Source organism: Amphiura filiformis, chromosome 15 (genome assembly GCF_039555335.1).
Source record: "Amphiura filiformis chromosome 15, Afil_fr2py, whole genome shotgun sequence".
Taxonomy (NCBI): Eukaryota; Metazoa; Echinodermata; class Ophiuroidea; order Amphilepidida; family Amphiuridae; genus Amphiura; species Amphiura filiformis.
The window spans coordinates 61,878,437-61,901,590 of record NC_092642.1 but is presented as its reverse complement, the minus strand read 5'-3'; the positions used below and the strand labels follow the sequence as shown (position 1 = coordinate 61,901,590).

Here is a 23,154-nt window from a genome sequence, read left to right as displayed (position 1 = left end):
TGATGAATTTGAGTTGTTCTTTCATACATATGACAGGCCTATGTATAGCAACAATTCCCCATGCTTAACTCAATTTGGCCAACGTATGGACTTGGGTGGGTTTTGTATTCATATATTCAAATACATCCTCTTTCGTACGTGAGATATAACATTCACAGAACCGCAGGTAAAATTTCATACACACAATAAATGGCGGAAAACGTTTTTGGTATGTCAATTGAGTACCGATTCAGATGGCCACATTTGCATAGTCCTAAACGGCATCCACGTTTGGAGGCCATTACATGTCGGAGTGTGTGTGTGCAATTTGAAGCTGCGTCCAGTGAAATGTACACTGACATCACACCAGTGACTCGTCGAGATAACAATAGAATATCAAAATATTGCACACTTCTTTGACCATATCCTCTGATTCACATCAGTGAAAAACAACTTCAGAAATATCTTATCCTTACTTAAGTCCTTCAAAGGCAACATTAAACATAACAGTCTTCAGCTCTTGAAGTGCTCTGTTGTTAGAGAAGCTTAAATATGTTGACGAATGGCATATTCCACAGAACCAGGACAGCAACACCCCAAACTCCATATGTCTTAGTTCAGAACCTGGCCGTTTGAAACTGGTTTTCTTGTCTAACATTGCTTGCTCGTCTAAAAAGCCCCGAGGTGGAACATAGGAGCTTCTGATATGTATGTGGGCTCACTTCCATGGAAGCCTAAGTAGCTCTACTCAAGTGATAACACATTTTAGTAACATATTCTAAACTGGTCAGAGCATTTATTAACCTTGCCAGCTCTTCTGCCTTTCCTACTATCATCTCAGGTGGTGAATTAATTAGAATGATAGCATGCTCAAAGGAGTACAATACAATTACCATATATATGGGCTATACAGTATTATACTAACCTTGCCAGGTCTTCTGCCTTTCCTACTACGTCCTCAGGTGGTGAGTCAATTAGAATGATAGCATGCTCAAAGGAGTACAATGCTTTGATCTGTAAGGTAGGAAGGTAAAGGTTAACAGTCATACCAGAACAATGGTCACACACTGAATTGCCTATATCTCCTTTTCCTTGGCATTTAGGGTTAAAGTTAGGGTTTAGGGGATTTTAAGTTAGGATTAGGTTTAGGGATAAGGTTAAGGTTAGCATTGGGGTTAGGGCAAGTGTTAAGGATATGGTTAGATTAGGGCAAGTGTTAGGATTAGAGTTATGGTTATGTTTTGGGTTAGGGTTAAGGTTTGGGTTAGGATCTGGGCTTTGGTGATAATAGGTTAGCGTTATGTTAAAGGTTAGGGTTTATAACAAAGTTATTTGGTTATTGGACTAACAACCCTTCGGACTACCGACAAATGTTGATTGTAAATTGTGACCCATTCTAAATGTGACCCAATTGCTAGAACAATGAAACAAATATTTCTTTGAATTATAGGCTGATAACCACAGACTACTTGTCAACAGGTAAAGTCCCAGCATCATACATTAACAGTCTATAATATCGAATTGATAAATTCGAATTAAACAATTCATTGAGTGGCCATGGGCAGCGCCATTAGACATGTTACAAGACTACCAAGTGACAGGTGATGGCCCGTACCTACACAATTGAATAGGCACTTTTTTGATAATTTTCATCAAGGTTACTCAAAACTTACCTAGCTAATTTATTATACATCAGGAGTCTCTGCCTTTTTAATATGTTATGAAAAACTTTATTAAAAAATATCTACCAACGGAAATAAAAATCCATCGACGGATAGTCTTGTTATGCTCTCACAAACTTAGAAAAAAATCTGTCCAAGGTTACTGCTGTCCCATTCAAAAGTACAGGAAGACCACCTACAGCGTTGAGGTCAACTTTCTAGACTTCCTGTCTACTGGCAGTAATGGCTACTACCCAGTGCTAACATCAATGAATTGTTTAATTCGAATTAATCAATTCGATATTATAGACTGATTAATGAGGGCAAATTGTTCCACAAAGAGCATCATAAGAAACTTATGCACATACCACAAATTTTTATGGTCTTTTGGGAAAACATGAAGATAAGCAAAGTAACACGAAAGCATGCAATGCTGGCATTATTTGTTGGACACAGAAGATCAAACGTTCGGCCCTCGTGAATATATATACAGGGACTGTGAAGTCTTAGTAGTCTGTTGATTTAACGGATTAGGCCATTTTAAATCGACTTTCGAAAAGTTTTTTGATACATTCATTGATTTCTCAAAAAGTAAAAATCGCAGTTTAACAAATAATGGTTCAAATGAAAGCCATTATTGGGGGCTAATTATTGTATCACTATGAAAGGCCTGACACCAATATAAACACTTGTTTCGTGCCCCAAGTTCATGGTCATTTCTGCTCACGCACTTTTTTACAGATGGCCTGGAATTTCATATTTCGGTTTCAGCGATTGCCCGAAAAAGGTGGTATGTTTTTGAAAAGCGTTTCCGCTTGGAATGTAGATAATTATTGTTGCTATTACACTTCGCGATTTTAATTTATGCCCTCTTTAGCCGACAATTTTCAATGCATTTTACACAATAGATACGTCGCTTACATAAATACCGCTATTTTTAACAGTATCGTTTTTGTTAACCAACATACCATCCAAATTAGTTCTCAAGACTTTGATGAAACCATAGATACCAAATCGGACTGCATGTGATGAACAGATTTTAAACGCCGCTCGGACTGTGAAGGTTTCTGGATACCGAATATGGGTTTAGATTAGGCCTATATCATGTCCTCTAGGCCATATAATTTATTTTTGGAAAGGAAAGTCTAATCTCGGAGCCTATTCAATTGAGAAGGGACTGAATTTTGTCATAATAATATAAAAATTAATACTTGTCGTCCATAACAAGAAAGAATGCCTCACGATTTTTTTGATATCCAGCCATAGTATTTTAATTGATTAAACTGAACATGAAGCTATATCTTTACTAGCTTCATGCACTAATTTGCAGACCCGCCCGGCCTTCTATATGTAGTGAGTACCACATTAGATTGTGATTACAAGAAATGATAAGCGCTGCCTCCTCGAAATTTCTTATGCCAGCAGCTTTGATGATTAAATATTATCTACAACCAAGCACCTGTGTTCAAGGCCTTTCTTTTATCTATTGACCTCAAAAGAAAGGATTAGAATGATCAGAATACCGCCCCTGACCCCTTTCCACACATTAATAATGAGTCGGTAAGGGAACGTGCTACCGTTATACTTCATCGAGTACGTATGGCCACTACACAGTTCAATGGCCTTATTGTGATCTGGCGGGTGTTTTAAAAGCACGGTCCCTGACTGCGTGGGCATATTTCCGGGCAAGGAACAATAGAGACCAATTGCCTGGCAATGACGTCAAATGTAATCCCAGTCTATAGTGTGATTAGAACATTATAGGCTGGTGGTCACTATAGTACGATCAGTACGAAAAGTCCAATGCGATTATTAATGTATTTTCTAAAATTAAAAGAACCACTTTTTAGCGGGAATTTTTGTAAGTTACACAGCTGAAGTTGTGAAAGGGTTGAAAGACTACAATATTAATGCATAAACAAGAATTTCTTTGTTTGGTCGTTATTCCTATAGGCTCATCCCTTAACATTTGATTCCTTGTTTTTAATTTATCTTTCCATATTCTATAATGGATCTTCAGCTGAAAAGGCCTAAAAAAATTGTTTGATTGGGGTAACCCGACCGACCCTAAAAATATGCCCGACCCTAGACTTCTTTTTCTTTTTTTTTACCAAAATTTTTTTTTATTTTAAAAAAAATGAAAAAAAAAAAAAAAAAAAAAAAAAAAAAGTTCCAAGGCCTAAAATTATACGCAATTTACAGCTTAAAATGTGTATGTAAAAAAAATAATGATAATTTTTTTAAAAATTGCCAACCGACCTACCCCAATTTTTTTTAATGTTACATCAATCAAACAATTTTTAGGCCTAAATTTACTGGGAATGTGCTATTCCAGTTGAAATCCATACCCCCTGTGGAAGACATGACCTTAATCTCAGACTCCCACACATAAGGTTTAGATTTAAACTGGAGTCACTCATTCAAGTCACTCATTCAGGTGACCCCATTTTAAAGTCACACTCCCTGTGTGGAAGATTAAGGTCATGTCTTCCATAGGGGGTGTATGAATTTTAACTGGAAAAGCTCAATTATAGCACATAAAATTGATTTATTGTCGACAAATAGTGCTCCGGGAGCACCAACCCTAACCTCTACCCTAACAAACAACAATAAAGTTATAGTGCTCCAGTAGTACTGTGTAAGGCACATTGTGGAGCAAAATTTAATAAAGCTACAACCAAACGAGGAAAAAGAACATGACATAATAAACATCCATATCTATTATCCTACCTTGGTTGGTATGGACACAGATCTCATTTCTGGATAATCTGGATCTGTGTTTACATCAGTCACAGTCACAACATATTCACAGAACAGTTGTTCCACCCAAATATCCGTCTGATTTACAAGCAAGTAGCTATACACCGCATCTCTTGAGAGCAGATTGCCCTGGTCGCTGAGTTTTAATAAGGGTAAATCTACACATTTGATGTTTTGTAGTGATGGGGATTGGTAGACTTCGAGATTGTACACCAAGGAGTGGTTCACGTCACGGTCAGTAGCCTGTTATAAAAAGAACAATGGGAACATTTTAAAATGGATATACAAACAGTCATATATTTCTTACTGCTGACATCAATGAATAATAGTCAACATTAATGGGCAAATGGGGGCAGACATATTAGCATTAAAGAATGTGACTCCAAGGACATTCATGGTGATTTGTGGTTTGAAAGTTCCAACGCCAAATCATATCAAAACCTTTAGTAACATTTCAGAATCAGTGAATTCACGGCAGACTTGGCCATTCAAAACGCAACAGAAAACTGGCTAAAAATGACCAAATTTTTCTTTAAATCGCCGTCAATTTGAACTAGTGAACTCAGAATTCTATACCCACGTTTATATTACCTTGAGATATTCTTTAACCCTAAAATTATTTTTTTGAAGCTGTAGGTGCTTCCATAAACCTGCCTGAATTTTTTATTTATTCCATCTTTTCACTCATTTTGTTCCTTTCCCTGCGTGAGATCAAGTTTTTCTGGGTTTTCCTGTCAAACCTGCCCTGTTCCAACAGTCACTCTACGAAATAGCGCCGCGTTATTAAAAATGTTTTCGGGTTAATCGACTGTATAGACATTTTCCCTAATGGTCATCTAAAATGGTTATGATAGACCTGAATTTAGTCTCACGCGCATACAAAAACTATGGGTACCCCTAATCAGAAGTCAATTCTAGTCCCTTCGATAACTCGCTGGGTCTGCCAGTCTTAGTCACAGCCTATATATGGCACAGCATAATTCGCATTACGTGAAATACGACCAAGCGTAGACTTTGCGTAGACTATATGATCTCATATTTCAGCATGACTCCACACAGCTCGCGTTCGTCAAGGTCACTATTGCTTTTCATTGTGTAGTGAATATTATTTTGGGTAAAAAACATGTTACTTTTCACATAGAAAGGTTTTGATATGTTGGTGAACTTAAAGTTTATGTATCGATAACTAGTGTTTGGGATTATGTGAACAGATTATTTCAGTCGACAAATAGTTCCTAAATTAAATTATTGCAAATATTATGAAAAAAATCTGTTCACCAAGAAAATGGCAGATTCTAATAAAAGAACATCAGTTTGAACATGAAAATACACAGCCTTAAAGAGGAATCCAGTTGACCAGGCAAACTTTCAAGGGTAACCCAATTAAGTAGGCTTAAAATATAATCAAGCCAATGTTTAGTTATTGTTCACCTCTATACTAACAAACTTTACATAGCTCCTAACTTTAGGTGTTTTCCAGATATTTATAGCGGCCTTTAATGCTCTGCGTGCTAGCCATGCGCTTCAACGGAAAAAAATTGAAGTTTTGAAATATTTTCTCAAAATATCGAGCTATCTTAAGAACAACTGTACTCATTTTAATGCATTTTTCATGCTGATTCCAAATATGATCATGAAAATTTAAATTTCTGAAATTTTTGAATTAAAAATGAAATTGAAACATGTCGTCTGCAGTCAACACCCGCGTGAAGAGAGTTTAAGATACAAACTTACATCAATCTTGAACACGGTGGAATTATAAGCCACATTATCAGCGATACCAATCCAGAACTTCTTCGGTAGACCTGGAATGAATCCTGTTGTTTGGGGTCTTTCGTCGTTGATGTCCCTCACAGCAATATCCATGACCATTTGATTTGATGCTACAGCAACAGGACTAGGTTGCACTGAAACAGAAAAGTAATATCAAAGCTTTATATTATTTATAGCTATTATGAAATAAAGGCAAAAGAGTGATATGTAAGCCTAACAGGCCTATATATGATTTTGAATGCTCAAGACTTGTGACAAGTGAATTTTAGTGACTGTTATTGTCCCTTTTGTAATTTCTACCCATTGAATTAGGTCCTTGTGATGCACTTATCCCATGCTGGACTCATGACATTAATCTGGGACAGTGTGTTCAATGAAGAATTAGGATTGAAATTCCTAGCAAACCATTTTTTTATTCAAAACATTTAGTTCTGTATTTTTGTTTTGCTTAAATGACTACCAATGCACCTATACTTACCATTACATTTGGTTTGGCATTCTTCTTTTGTGAGGAAATTATTCTCATTACCATCACACCCGCCGTAGTTAAATTGAACACACTGTCCCAGATCATTGTCATGAGCCCAGCGTGGAATGAGTGCTTCGCAAGGACCTACCTCAATGGGTTGAAGACATATTTCTACATGAGAAATAAAACACAAAGGTGTAGTAATTATTCGGGTCTATATCATGCTTATCTGTTTTGGTATTCTTCTTTTGTGAGGAAATTATTCTTATTTCCTTCACACCCCCATAGTTAAATTGAACACACTGTCCCAGATCACTGTCGTGAGCCCAGCGTGGGATAAGTGCTTCGCAAGGACCTATCTCAATGGGTTGAAGGCAAATTTCTACATGAGAAGTAAAACAAAGGTGTAGTAATTATTCAGGTCTATATGATGACTACTATCACATCTGTTTTGGCATTCTTCTTTTGTCAGGAAATTATTCTCATTACCATTACACCCTCCGTAGTCAAAGGCATTGTAATTATTAGGTCATTATTCCCTGAGTACACTAATGTGATATTTAGTCCACACCAAATAGTCATGGGATACACTCTTTTCATGCTCATTCACCAGTGTAGAAACGGCCTTGAAGGTTTAACATAACAAAGAGCAAGCCCGAAATCTACAGAGCGTAAACTGTCTCATTCGCGTACAGGGAACATCTTGAATAAGAGCCAACACCCTTTGTATCAATATGAATACAAAACCCACCCAAGTCCATACTTTGGCACAATTTGAGTTAAGCATGGGAAAGTGTTGCTATACATAGGCATGTCATATGTTTGAAAGAACAACTCAAATTCATCCTCTGTGTCTATTGAGCATGTGAAAAATAGCATGTATGAAAGAATCAACCCAAGTCCATGATTTGAGTCTTGTAGCACATTGATTGAAATCCAGTATGTATAAAAGTCCGCTTGTAACACATTCATTGCTGGAGAGTGACTTTTGGGGAAAAAATGGGTTTAATAAAGGAAAGTGTGTGGTTTATATTACATGGCAGAATGCTTACCAACATTATACATACCTGTGTGCTTTATTTTGGAGTATCGGACTAGTGGTAATCTCATTCAAACATTGTTGTCTTTGTATATGATTCAAAAAAACCACCCAAGTCCAAAATTTAAAATGAACCCCACGAAGTCCCTGAAATGCTAATCGTCATACTTAATACAGTTTAACCCACTCATTTGCACTTAAAACTTACCATATTGACCAGGTAAATCTAACTGAAGGAATTAAAATGATACACAGGTTTTTCTCTCAAAATCACTTCCCATGGACTTGGGTGGGTTTTGTATTCATGTATTCATTTGACAGTTGCTTGCTGGGTCAAATATGACCCCTTTTTGGGTTCTTTTTGGCCCTGTGCAGGGTCAAATTTGACTACAAAAGTTGTTGATTGCATTGAAAAGGGGTCAATTTATTTTTAGTCAGTGCATATTTGAGCCCATATTTTAAAGAGTGTAACATTTGAAATGCTTAGATGGGTGAAAACAAGGCCAAAAAGAAAGTGCACATAGTAATTTCTGGTCAATTTGTCCCAGTATTTTGAACCATGGCGTACATCCACGGTTGTTTGATGTATATAGAATTGGCTTCATTTTTAAGAAAATGCAAACTATAGATGGCGCTATTTATCCTAAATCATATTTCATTATTTGGAAGGGGTTGGTAATCAATACTGCCAATAAAACAGATAGAATAGGTGAAATAAGTAACAAAGAAATTTTATAAACATCAACAAAGAAAAAGAATTATTGGTAATAAAAGCTTGAAAGGGTAATTTCCAGTAACTAAGTAGCGCCACCAAACTTGTCATAAATAGATACATTTTATATCCGAAAAAGCTTTAAAAAATGATTTGAACGTGAATAATGTTGTAAATATGTGGAAATTAAAGTTGAAAAGGACCAAAAGCATCTGTATACATTAGCATGACACCGCTTTTAGCTGTTTAAGTCTAAAATTAGGTACTGCATGACATTTTGTTTGAAAAACTAATAAATGATCACATCAAACAACCGTGGTGTATATATATGCATCACTCGTCGGCTGTATTCCATAGTGGCGTATAGTGATTTTTGGTCATTTTTTGAAAATTGGCACATATGTTTTTAATGATGTTCTCTTTCATTTTTCTAAGTCTCATCAGTCATAATTAGCTAATTGATTAGTAATTAATTAATTAAATGTGGCGTATAGTTACAAAGTGGCATTTTTTGTATTCCATAGTGGCGTATCGACCATACGCCACTTTTTATACACATTTTATAATTATGAAATATTGGCAAAAATGAAAAACATCGTATGTCATAGTGGCGACGCGATCGGACCTATACGCCACTATGGAATACTGAACGATTTAAAAGTAACGCCATAGGGATTACACGGCGACCGAGGTATGCACGGTTAACGTAAGGTTAGGGTATTGCGTTTTGTTCGCTTTTCCATAGTGACGTATAGTTTTATTGTCAGTTTGCCAGCAATAGTATGTATTTATTTCTTTTGAAAAATATATAACAATAAAATTTATTTAGTTTACTACAGAAATTTCACATCATTTACAAAATATAATGAATGTCTGATTTACACAACTCGATTTTAAATTGGCATTTCTTCAAACCCGATTTTCTCGAAAAGTTGTTTATTCGCTGGCGCCCACTATACGCCACTATGGAATAATGGACGACGAGAGGTACAATGATGTTATGACACAATTAAATTGAACAAATGAATAATTCTTTGATAAGATATCCCCTTCTCACCTTATACAGGCTAAATAATTAACAATGCTTTTGTTTTTATTTTTCATGTAGAAATTTGCCTAATCCTCAGCAATGTATGAGTAAACTAATGGGTGGTGGATTAAACTTCTTTTTTTCCACATTACCTGACACTCTTCTGAGTCCAGTTTGCCCTTACTCACACGTTCCAAAGTCAGTAACTGAAGGGTCATGTGCATTGGACTCTATCACTATAACAAAGCCAATCTAATGATACCATGTAACACAGAATGGGCTCTGGCTAAAACACCACCAAATCTATTGGGAATTCTTACCTTTGGGGGTTTGGTCTACATTCCATGACAGTACAACACAGTTTGCTTAGGCTCTCACTTTCCACTATCTTCTTCAATACTACTAACCATCTAATGATACAATGTTACACAGAATGGGTTCTGGCTAAAACCACACTAAATCAAGTGGACATTCTTACCTTCCACAAGTTTTAGGAGTGTTCATTTTATTTGGCCTATCTTCACCCACGCCTCACTACACACATATGATTGACACCTACATTGAAGACTAGGAAGCCACATTTGCATAATGCTCACTTGACTGTGAAACAACTTGTTGCTAAGTTGCCAGTTCTGAAGTCATGCTTACTATGTGGTCAATAAAAACTTTTTGTGATCAATAATTTATCCGGTACACTGAACTTGATAACAATAGAATGTGGAAAGATCAATATTGATTTTTACACTAGCAAACACACAAGATGTCCATAATATTGCTTTATTAACTTTTCACAGTCCTATATAGAGGCCCTGCATTCTTTTATCGATTGGCTCCAAACAAAGGATTTGAACCGGTGTCCTTCACCGTAGTTATGGCGGAGTGCAGTCCATTCAATCAAATGTTGTCATCAACCTATTCGATCGTAGTGCAGGGTTATATGAGCGAGACGAACTGTCACGGTAGATTGCAATCAGGCTTTTGTTGAATGCATTTGTGTAGTCCGCCATATTTACGGGATGATACATCACATGCAAGGCCTCTATTGCTGCATGATAGTTTTGCTACCCTCAGTTATTTCCTTTCTTTGCACTTTCTCATATTATTTTTATTTTGATTAAAATTAATATATGAATAATGAAAATTTCATGAGTAAGAAAGCATTTTCTACATTTTTAATTTCTGCATTTATCACAGCTTGCGTCAAATAATTATATGGGTAAAAACAAGGCCTATGATGTTTCAATGCACATAAATCAAAAACTAGTTTTAAAATATAACATTTAAAGTAGGCCTAATTAGAAATGTCTTGTAAAATTCATGTAGGGTCATGGCCTACTAGTACTACATGTATACAGCAGCAACGTGTCTGTGAATAAACATTGACCTCAAAATTGTTACATGAGCATTGAAGCAACTACTCAATACATGACCACTGTGTGTGTTGTGCATGGATATGCAGAGAGGAGAGTCAACGGAATTATATACTTAAGGGCTGGGGTATGAGCGTTTGGACAGTATTTATTTTGGGACATTAGAGCACATCAGACATATCGAATTGCATTCTGAATCTGAAGAATGTCATTCTGATATCAAATAATTTTGATTTTTGAAATTCGCAATTTAATACACATTTTATGGCAAATCATTAAAAATTGATATTTTTGATATTTAACAGTACTTGAAGTAAACTTTATAAATCTGATGATTTATACTTAAAGTGTATGTAGGTGGGATGAAAAGCCGACGATCAATTGACAATTTTGACCTTTCATTATTGAAGATATGGATTTTTTTTCCCAAAACACCAAAAAAATTAGGTCTTTTGGGGAAAAAATCCATATCTTCAATATGAAATGTCAAAATTTTCAATTGACCGTCGGCTTTTTCCCTACTACATACACTTTAAGAATATATCATTAGATTTATATAATTTACTTCGAGGACTGTTATATATCAAAAATTTGAAAAATATTATTATATATTATATTATAAGTATTATATTGTGATTTTAAAAAAATGAAAATTATTTTATATCAGAAAGACATGCTTCGTATTCAGAATGCAATTCGATAGGTCTGATGAGGTGCTCTCATGTCCTACAAAAAATACTGTCGAAACGCAATAAACGCTCATTTTGGATCCCTTAAGATAATCCCGTAGGTAATCCGGGAGGTAATCCTGTCGTATCTATTCATAGTCCTTTATTCTCAAGTAGTTAGACATCCACCTGAAATATCCTATGATGTTATGTGTGTGATCGCCCATGGTTGACCGATTTTCATTTCATAATTGGAAATATTTCCAATGTTTCTATAGAGAATTTGTTGAAAATTATGAAACGCGTGTGTTAAGGACCTGCTGCTTGGATGGGATACCACATGTGGATAATACAAGAAAGAAATCGAGTGTTGTAAAATATCCCACCAAATCCGCCCTTTTTGGTAAATATATAAATTTCTAAAGAAGACATTTTTAGGATTTTTTACAGAGGTGATGATTGTTGATTATTTCCATTTTATTTTTTTAATGTATGTTCCTGTCATTTCCTGCAAACCTAGTAAAGATATTCTGATAATTGAAAACATTCTCTATCATAAATAACAGAGGCTGAAAGTGGCAACTAGCAGCAAAAATTATAATTTGCCATGGAACTTCAGTCATATTTTATCTGAAATCTGACTAGATGACAGGGTCTGCATGCATGGTATGCATGGCATGACGACAAGCACGCACTGACCTATCCCTAAAATCAGTTAGCTGTAACTTGTGTATCACACCCATCGCAGGTTCAAACCCCATTGTGGTATTCTATTGTATAAGCGGCTAAATAGGGTGATCATCATTTACTTTGAATGAGCCGTCTCACACACATATTGTTTGAGGATAGCTGGATCAACCTCCTCTTTATTACATCTTCTCTGGTACATATGTACATGCTACACAAGTCAATCCATAAATCAATCAACACAATTTAACACAGCATTTAGTCAACACCTACCTCTGACAATGTTTGACACTAACTTTTTACGCTTATTGCGTGCTAAAATCAGTTAATAACAGAAAACAAAAGTACAACTAACTTGTATTTGTCATAGTTTTGCTTTCTGCAAGCATGTAGCTTGATAATCATGATAATGAAGTACGCTTAAAATTATTTACTGTACACAATCATACGTTGCTATGCAAAACTGGTTCATCATGGTGTCGATAAGACTTTCGAAATGAAATGATTTCAGAAAAACTGCTGCACCCATTTTCACAAACATGGTATCATTCTGCTCTTGAATAATCAAAGAAACTCCATGAATATAAGTTGACTTAATATTTCAAATCAAAATGGAGAAATAATAAGTTTATTTCATGTTATTTGCCACATGAAACTTCAACGTCCTCCTACTCAGCACTCCAGTACATCAGCGTCACCAAAACTGTTCAGGAGCTAGATCAGAGTTCACATGAACCAAACATGCCATCAAACAAACTTTCCCATTCGCTAATTCTCTTAAACAATATCATTAATGAATATATCCAAATTACCAATATCAAACTTTCTACTATGCGTTCAACATAGGGACATTTAGTGGGCGGGGCCTAAAATTGGACACTCAAGTGGGCCCATTGAATGTCAATTTGGGTTGCTGTAAATTGATTTTCCTCACAGTATTACTATAGAACCTAATGAAGCCAATATAAACTGCTCAAATAAAGAAAGTCCGCAGTCATGTAACCCGTTCTACATCAAAACCTGATTTTGTTATGACAATTTGATTGATAAAGTCGTGTGCAGAATCTTGTTAGCTCCAATTTGATACCAAATTTGGTACCCAAAGTTCTAAATTCACAGAGATTGATACCTGTATATGAAATTTGGTGCATTTTCAAAAGTTGCAAATTAAAAAGCGAGCACGCGGATCTGTAGGTGAATGGCAATACGACCATTAACATAGCCGAAACAACCGCTTGGTCATATCGATCGATCGTGCCCTAGTATTCATCAGTAAAGCACTGTAACAATCCATGCGTTTTAAATTAACAATTGAATAAAGCGCGCCCTTGGGATAGTCGATATGGGTTCATGGTGGGAAAACAAGCTTGACTACTTTGCCACGCTTAAGCAATTTCGACCGCGTGTATCGTTTTGATTTGCAACTTTTGAAAATGCACCAAATGCCATAAACTGGTATCAATCCTTCTTACTGTTGAGTGTTTGGTAGTAAATTTGGTATCAAATTAGAGCTAACAAGATCCTGCACACGACCGTATCAATCAAATTGCCATAACAAGATCAGGTTTTGAAGTAGGACGAGTTACATGACTGCGGACTTTCTTTATTTGAGCAGTTTATTAAGTGGTACCACCTTTCTCTGTGTGGTGGCGCTCTAACATGGTTCTAATAATGAGCAAAATTATTTGTTTGTTAAACTTGTGCTTCCTCAGTTTGGTCCACAATCTGAGACACTTTTCTGAGTCCAGCTTGTCCTGTCTCATATGTTCCACTGTCAGTAACTGAAGGGTCATGTCTATTGGTTTCCATCACTATAACAAAGTTGTCACCTTATGTTACACTGAATGGGCTCTGGCTAAAAGACCAAATTGTTATTTTCCGGCAGGTTGGTCCATTATTTCGTGACAGTATATAGTACAGCTTGCCCAGACTCTCCCACTCCACACTTTCTCCTTAACAACCTAATGGTACCATGTTACACAGTACAGAATTTTTGGTAAAAAAACCCCCAAATCACGGGAACCAAATCAAGTTTGAATTCTTACCTTCGGCAGTTTGGTCCACTTTCCGTGACAGTATAATACAGCATGCCTAGGCTCCACTATCTGCTTCTTGATGATCTAATGCTACTATGTTACATAGAAGGGACTTTGGCTAAAACCACACTAAATCACATGGAACTTTCTTACCGTCAGTGTTTTTGTGTTCCAGTGTCTCCTTCTTCGCGATCTAATGATAATGGTACGAACGGGGAGTAAAAGAAGCCATCTGGGTGCGAGCAGAACAACCATCCCTCAACCGTGGTGGAGGACTCAGAAACAACCTCTCACCCGCCTGGGACAGAACCATCAGAACTCTACCAAGAGCCAAATGCGTCACAGGGTGGCGTCATCGGGTCTCAAGGTGTATAACATCACAACCCAGCTGAAGGTCAGTGGTACTGGCCGCAACGTTGGTTGCTCCAAGGTACGTTAATCTGGTTGAATAGATTAAATTTATTCTCTCATCTAATGATACCATGTTACACAGATGCTAAAATCACACAAAATCAGGTAGAAATTCTTACCATTGGCAGTTTGGTCCACATTGCGTGACACTCTTCCAGGTCCAGCTTGGCCTGTCTCACACGATCCACAGTCAAATACTTTTGGGTCACAAGTATTCGCTTCTATCACCATAACATATTTGTCCCCTTCTTCACGGTCTAAAATATGATGGTTACACAGTATTGGCTCGATATGGCATCGAAGATCGATTTGACCTGTAAAAAAATATTGAACAAAATTGGAAAGAAATGTGATAATTTTAGCTCAAAAAGAAAAATAGTCAAATAGATTAGTTACCAGCCCATGACATAATTGACAACCAGTAACCATGCTTGAGCGAAAGTGCCTGCCAGTCCCCCATTAACACACCTGCTAGGCCTATGTATGCTGCAAAAGTTATTTTCCCCACCCGGGATATGACCCCTCAGGTGCCAACCAGCAGAACGGGTATAGCAAGCCATACATGTGATCATCGCCCGGCCAATGGCTTCGCGCCTATACGCAGTTTGGCATGATTACAAAATCGGATCATGTGGGATGCATGGTCTTGCAGTCATTTCATGCCCAGTATGGTAGCGTTAGGGTTAATAATGTTGTGCCCCCTCTTCTTGCCCAATGCCACACCCACAAAACAAGCACACCTCCCTCTCTCAGCATGATTGTCTCCCCTCAAGGGTCAGGGTTTAGATACATTCTTCTCTATGTCTAAGCCTACAGCAGTCAAAATTAATAGGTAAATTTCACGGGAAAATTTTCTGGACCCGTGACACCCATGGGCATAGACATATTATTAGCCTGAGCACAGTGGGTGGTCTTCCAATGTATTTGAATAGGAAGAATTCCTCCTTTCATGCAAAATAAGTTACTTGTCGCAAGTTAATAATATTATGGTAAGAGTTTCCGTAGGTATATATTAATTTTTTGAAATTACGTTTTGATGATATTGTGAAAAGATTAAGATTGCATAATATTCAATAAATTTGCAATGCACGAATTTCTATCGATATTTCGGCCAATAATACTATTCCAATTCAAAATTACTATGACTTGAATAGCGAGGATCACGCTCGAGGTTACACTCACATTGATACGCATTGGTCACATGTTCAGAAAATTTTCCTGTGAAAATTTACCCATCATCAGAATAATGCCAAAAAGGCTCTAGCATTAGGTGCATATAGGGGTATAATCAGATTTGGCTCCTAAAAGATTACATGGTATAATAATGAGATTTGGACATTAACCTTAGCTATAGCCCGGGCCTATGGGGTAAACACAGATTTGGGGTCAAAGGTATGGAATGTGACCCTGTATGTCTAAGCCTATGGTATCTAGTACTCACCTCCACTGGTATCATTAACTATAGTGTAGACCAGGACTAAAGATTCATCATATAGTGGCGATGTGAAGTTGAAGCATTCCTGCATTGGTTGTTTATTTTCGATGAAAGCCATTCTAAATGGAAATTTTTTTTTAAAGAATTAGGCAACAGTTCTGAATATGCGCCAACATTGAGACTGCAAAAGGTTACTCAAAATGGGGTAATAGACAAATCCAACGAGCTAAGTGATGGTCAGAATTCATTCAGCCATTACTCACTGGGTCCCCCTGCACCAAACTGGTGTTGTGACTGCCCAATTAGGTGAATTAAAGCCGCTTAAAAATCGATGTTATAGCGTATTGTGTTGTAAACTTTCATCATTCTTTTGTCTACGTGTAACACGGGTGATGGAATGCAGTTTAAAATTCCCGCCGAGGCCGCATCATTTCACATTAAGCTGGGATAGACCCAGGCAGGACCCTGCTATGGCTGCCATTGAGGTGTAGGAATGCATGAAATTAGATTCATCTATTCTCAACAAAATTAAAGGATCAGATATTTGCCTCTGACTTTACCAGTTACCATAGGGTATTAAATAAAAGGCACTAAATTTAATGCCCACGTGACCCATGGGGGCCGCCATACCAAGACCACCACGTGATCAGTAGATGTGCTACAATGCTAAATTGCTGAAAATTTAATAGGCAAATTAATTATACATTGGGGATTCTGTTTTTTTAGTATGTTTTCAAGAACAAAATTTTTAAAGTTGTAAAAAAATGACAAATTTGCTAGAAAATTTGGACATGCGCATCCAGCGTTTCCAATTGAAATACAATTGACCCCCCGCTGTGCCAAAGGTCACTTCTCCAGACTCCCTGCCTAGACGCTGTAATGTCAGCACCTTTATTTAAATGCCCTAAGACGACTGTTTACTGACTGGATGCTGCAGCTCATGTTCATGCTTATTTAAGCACAATGACTGCGAGTGATTGCAATAGCTCATAGCATTTATGTGTTTCAACAGTTCATAATTCGCAATGAGAATACTTTTTTATTATAAGGCCAAAAAAAAAAGGTTTGTCTCAAAGCTCGCGCGCGCATTTGTAAAATCGTGAGATTTGGAAAAAAAGAAATACAGATTTTTTTTCTATTACAAAAAATTTTTTTTTTTAGTTTTTCCAGAAAAATTCGGCGAAATTTAGATATTTTTCTCCAAATACCATGAAAAAATTCGGAATAAAAAAAAAAAAAGTGCATTTCGCATTTGTTTTCAAACCACTCGTGAGCTTTGAGGTGGTATTTGAGGCATTTTGAAGCAAATCAGACATACAGTTTTCAAAATAAACAATCACCACACAAAGTATATGGCACTCAAAGGCATACCAAAATAGCATGATCCGGTAACCAAGAGAATTACGTAACCACTTTGATGCTGAATTGATCAAAACAATAAGATACAAAGAAAATATAAATTGATGCATTATTAAAAATTTATGTCCGATTTGCTTCAAGCAAAAAGCATATTGATCAGTGTACTTTGCCCTACTCAATTAAGTTATTGAAAACATGCTCAGAGCATTTCCATATTCCAGAAAAAGCCTCATATACATCAGTCTATAATACCAAATTTATTAATTCGTTTTAAACAATTCATTGATGCTGGCACTAGTAGCAGTAGACCGGAAGTCTGGAAAGGTGACCTCAATGCTGTGGGTGGTCTTCCTGTGCTTTTGAATTTTAGACCTAAATTTTGGATTTTTTTCTAAGTTTGTGAGAACATAACAAGACTTTCCGTCAATGGATTTTTATTGCCATCGGTAAATAATTTCTAAATTAATATTTTCATAACATATTAAAAAGGCAGAGACCCCTGCTGTATAATAAATTAGCTAGGTAAGTTTTGAGTAACCCTGATGAAAATTATCAAAAAAGTGCCTATTCTTTTGTGTGTGTACAGGCCATCACCTGTCTCTTGGTAGTCTTGTAACATGTCTAATGGCACTGCCCATTGCCACTCGATGAATTGTTTAATTCGAATTAATCAATTCGATATTATAGACTGTATACATTGACGCCACACAGTAACGTTACCTGGTCAGTGATGAATGATGTCACAGTAGCAATAGCATAATAATGGTAGCCAAGCATGATATGAATAGCTGATAAGCTAGATACAGCAGCATGATGTGAAAGCTAGGAGGCAACTGAAAAAGGCAAGTAATAATGAAAATAAAGGAATTGACAAAATAACTGGTATCACTAGGATCCACAACATGCTCATCTATCAGGGCACAGTTCTTTAACCCCAATACATTCAGTACATTCATTGCATGGCCTTTGAAATTTTAAGTACAAAAACTCATACTCTGGAACTTGAGGTCAAATTTTGCACTATGATTGTGTAATTGAGGTCAATGAACTATGCCATTGGGATGAGGCCATTGTGGTCCATAGTGTATCACTACAATCATTTCTAAAGCTGGGTGATCAGATCACCAGCTTCACTTAAAGCCATATTGTTACATTTCCATAAAAATAGATAATATTTCTTTTCCACAAAAGTATGGTCAAATATGTCCCCTTTTAATTTTGAGCAAACAACTCGAAGGCAAGGCAAAGCAAGTGGAAATTTAATACCAGTGCCGATGTCGCCAATGCGTGTCACTCTCATCGGTTGTGCTACGGCACAGTCTTTTGATATGTGTATGACGATCCCGCATGCCATGTTATGAACACAGCGTGTGCGCTCAACTAAAATTTCCATTGTAATAATTAAATGATAGTTCCTGTGGATTTTGACAAAACTACAGTATCGAAAGTGTTGATTTTTGCAGGGTATGTTAATTTAATAAAATACATTACAATCGTGTAAAAAAACAGCATTTTGAAAAATATCGAGGGTGCCCTCGTCAGCAAAATTTACATCTTTATCCTCATCAAAATTGAGGTTTTGATATCAGAAGATAGCTCAAACTTTTTGGAATTACCCAATGAAATTTAATGTTTTTCCAATCCAGGGATGGAAATATGTCACACACACACATGGACTGTGCTTTATTCGATTACACAGCACTAACCGCCCTTACACTATCGGTTTTGACAGCATTTACTCGAATGGTAAAAGTCAAATTTTCTCACTACAATGCAAATTTGAGTTGATATTTGTGAAAACAGGGGTTAACATTAACATTATCATCCAAGTGATTTTGAAATTCTTTTGCAACTTTTCTTAATAAAGATTGAAACTTGGAACTTAAAATTTAAATTATAACCATTAAAACAGTAAATATAGTTGAATAAATATTGTTATTTCAACTCAACAATAAATTTCCAACATATTCCATCCCATCCTATTTTGGAGATGATTAACTCTCTCCATGCGGGTGTCGACTGCAGACGACAAGTTTTAAAAAAAGTCAAAATTCAAAAATTTCAGAATTGTAAATTGTCATGCCCATATTTGGAATCAGCATGCAAAATGCATTAAAATGAGTACAAACAAGCCTAGTATTGGTTCAGTGGTTCTTTGGATAGCTCTAGATATTTTAAGAAAATACCTCAAAACATGGCTAGCATGCAGAGCATTAAATGGAAACTGTAAAATACACTTACGCTTGTTGCCTATCATCTTCCATGAAGATTGGTTCGTTAAGATACCCTGGTGTAACAGCAACCGCAACCTCTGTCGTGTCACTCCTGGGTGGTGAACCCTTGTCCCAAGCTTCTACTATAATCTGTCAGGAAATATGAAAAAATGAATTCAACATTGGTAAAAGCGCAAACATTGGGAGGACAAAAATAAAGTATCAAATATTACAATAGGTTATAACAGCAAAATATTTCAGCTATGCTCTACACGAAGCTGTAATTAACAAACAATGAGCCTGTAAAAGCTGTAAAGCATAGAATTAAAAGTGATGAGAACACAGAACTGCTGTTTTATTACAGTTTTTGTCAACCAAACGCAAGAGGAGCACAGTAAACTAACAGTTGGGGTGTTCAACTCAATGATTGCAAGGTAGTGCATTATTACCTTTTAATCAGAGCAACTGATGCGACTGACACCTTCAGCTGAAGACTGAAGGAATAAACTATCACAACATCCCTTTTTTGGCTCAAGTCTGGGGATAATTATCACTAGCAATACCAGAGCCGGATTTACCATTCAGCCAGATGGGCCCGGGCCCAGGGCCCACAATTTTGGGCCCCCAAAATTGCCCTATGCATCTTCCTTTTAGCCGAAAAAAATATTTAAAAAACCAAAATAAGGTAAAATTGCACAATGTTGCATGCAACTCGTCTAAATTTTAATGCATCCATAAACACTATTGATCTTATGTAAAAGCGTGGACACTTGGTGAGTTGGGGGGGGTCAAATAAATTTTGGCCTGGCCCAGGGCCCCTCAAAAGGTAAATCCGGCCCTGAGCAATACAAACACAGCAACAGAACAAATATGTTAAAGTAACCCCATAAGATTGAAAACATCAGTGATATCAACATTGATCATTATTTAAAGGAGTATTTGTGATTTTAGAGTCCTCTACTCATGGTTTGTTTCAGTAGATATCCATGTAAAAAGTTTATTCCCAAATTTCAGGTGATTCCAATTTTGAATTAGTGAGTTTTGAATGATTATGTATATTACATTGCTCCATACGCCACTGTGCTATAACTTTGTTCTGTTAAAAGAACATAAATACAAATTGGATGATAATTTTGCCAAGCGAATGAATCTCTGCAAAAATACTTTTTACACAAAAACATTTTGTAACCAGAGGTTTTTGGTGGTATCGAAATCTCAACATTTTTTAGAAAAGTGAGGTATGTGGCTATGGATCACAAAATACACCTAAACTACATGAACTCATAAAACAATTTATATATTGTTCATCTACTCTGTGATTAGAAAAGTGGGGGGATGAGGCTATGTATCACAAAATGTACCTTTAACTACATAAACTCTCAAAATAACTTTCAAATAAAGTTCATCAACTTGGATCAAAATATCACAAAGAGGTTTCGTCATAACTTACAGTTACTTCTAGTCCGTCATTTGGCGGTAGATCTGCTGTTGGTGTTGTACTGACCACACCAGTCACTCTATCTACTGTGAAATACTCATATATGATGCCTTTTTGGTCTTGGGCTATGAGATAGTACAGCTCTTTATTCTCACCCTGAAAATAGAGTGAAAGAAAAAGAAAAGAGTTTATTACACATACTTGAATGATATCAGATCAAAATTCGGAAGCAAAACAAGTTTAAGCATGATTAAAGAGTTTAACTTCAACACTACATTATTTTTTCGCTCACTTGGATATCCACCCATAACAATTAAACTCTCTCCATGTGGTTGTCCACTGCACATGACAAGTTTCAAATTTTCTTTAAAAATTCAAAATTTCAGAATTGTACAATGTCATGACCATATTTGGAATCAGCATGACAAATGCATTAAAATGAGTATAAACAAGCCATATTGATTCAGTGGTTCTTAAGATAGCTCTAATTATTTTGAGAAAACATCCTAAAACTTTTTTATGTTGAAGCTTTGTTATAATCAACTCAGTACTGGGTGGTAGACTACCCAGTAACACAGTGTACCTACCTGGTCAATATCCTCAGCCTTTACTGTAATCAGCTCAGTACTGAGTGGTAGACTACCCAGTAACACAGTGTACCTACCTGGTCAATATCCTCAGCCTTTACTGTAATCAGCTCAGTACTGGGTGGTAGACTGGGCAGTAACACAGTGTACCTACCTGGTCAATATCCTCAGCCTTCACTGTTATCAGCTCAGTACTGGGTGGTAGACTACCCAGTAACACAGTGTACCTTCCTGGTCAATATCCTCAGCCTTTACTGTAATCAGCTCAGTACTGGGTGGTAGACTACCCAGTAACACAGTGTACCTACCTGGTCAATATCCTCAGCCTTCACTGTAATCAGCTCAGTACTGGGTGGTAGACTACCCAGTAACACAGTGTACCTTCCTGGTCAATATCCTCAGCCTTTACTGTAATCAGCTCAGTACTGAGTGGTAGACTACCCAGTAACACAGTGTACCTACCTGGTCAATATCCTCAGCCTTTACTGTAATCAGCTCAGTACTGGGTGGTAGACTGGGCAGTAACACAGTGTACCTACCTGGTCAATATCCTCAGCCTTCACAGTAATCAGCTCATAACTGGGTGGTAGACTACTCAGTAACACAGTATACCTACCTGGTAATATCCTCAGCCTTCACAGTAATCAGCTCAGTACTGGGTGGTAGACTACTCAGTAACACAGTGTACCTACCTGGTCAATATCCTCAGCCTTCACAGTAATCAGCTCATAACTGGGTGGTAGACTGGGCAGTAACACAGTGTACCTATCCTGCTGAAACACAGGGTCATTATCATTCTGGTCTCCTATATATATCTGCACATTTGTAGAAGCATCTAAGATGGGACTGCCTCCTCGAGTGTTGGCTGCTCTGATGACGATGTCGACCCGTCCCGATTGGTAGTCTGATGATTCCCGATCAATACACGCTGTGGTTTCAATAATGCCGCTGCTGGCATCAATGGTAAAATCGTAGGGTTCATCTGAAAATTGCAAGTACATCATCTGTTAAATAGGTTCTCCAATTGCAGTAACTAAATGACAAAAAACTCGCTAAACTCTGGGTACTTTAAATCCAAATGATCTGATTACATACACATTGCACTTTTATATACTGCCACTTCATCTACCGTGTAGTGGAAAATGTTGATGCGGTTTTCATTTTCACAATTTTTGTGGTTAATTTCATAACTTTTAACCCCCTGAGCACTACCTGCTGATTTTACATTGCCTCTGAATGGTCAATTACATGATATCTTCACTTTATTCACCAATCAGAATGGAGCTTTACAAATAATTCACCCCAATATTTTGGCACGGTGAAATTATTCTAACGATGTTGCTGATTGGTCCAATTGATAATGAAAACTTCTTTTTGGCCAATCAGCAGGTACTTCTCATGGGGTTAAACTCAAAAGCAAAAACATTTTAACTATATGAAACCACAAATACAAGAATCTGCAAAGCGGCTCAGAACAGTTTAAATTAAGAACAACAAATATCGCCAAAATATCCTGCTATACAGCAC

At 36.8% G+C, this 23,154-nt stretch overlaps 1 protein-coding gene across 1 annotated transcript in view; it reads right to left on the bottom strand.

Moving 5' to 3' along the window:
* The window catches only part of LOC140171923 (uncharacterized), a 34,525-nt gene extending 12,297 nt beyond the window's left edge, over positions 1-22,228 (bottom strand). Inside the window, exons 1-9 of the mRNA XM_072195271.1 lie at positions 22,167-22,228; positions 21,053-21,196; positions 19,631-19,752; positions 16,037-16,149; positions 14,715-14,909; positions 6,652-6,813; positions 6,135-6,307; positions 4,371-4,643; positions 905-993 (exon numbers count right to left, since the gene is read on the bottom strand). Of these exons, the coding sequence (XP_072051372.1) occupies positions 905-993; positions 4,371-4,643; positions 6,135-6,307; positions 6,652-6,813; positions 14,715-14,909; positions 16,037-16,149; positions 19,631-19,653 (1,028 nt within the window). The 5' untranslated portion in view covers positions 19,654-19,752; positions 21,053-21,196; positions 22,167-22,228. The remainder of the gene's footprint in view (positions 1-904; positions 994-4,370; positions 4,644-6,134; positions 6,308-6,651; positions 6,814-14,714; positions 14,910-16,036; positions 16,150-19,630; positions 19,753-21,052; positions 21,197-22,166) is intronic.
* Positions 22,229-23,154: the final 926 nt, after the last annotated feature.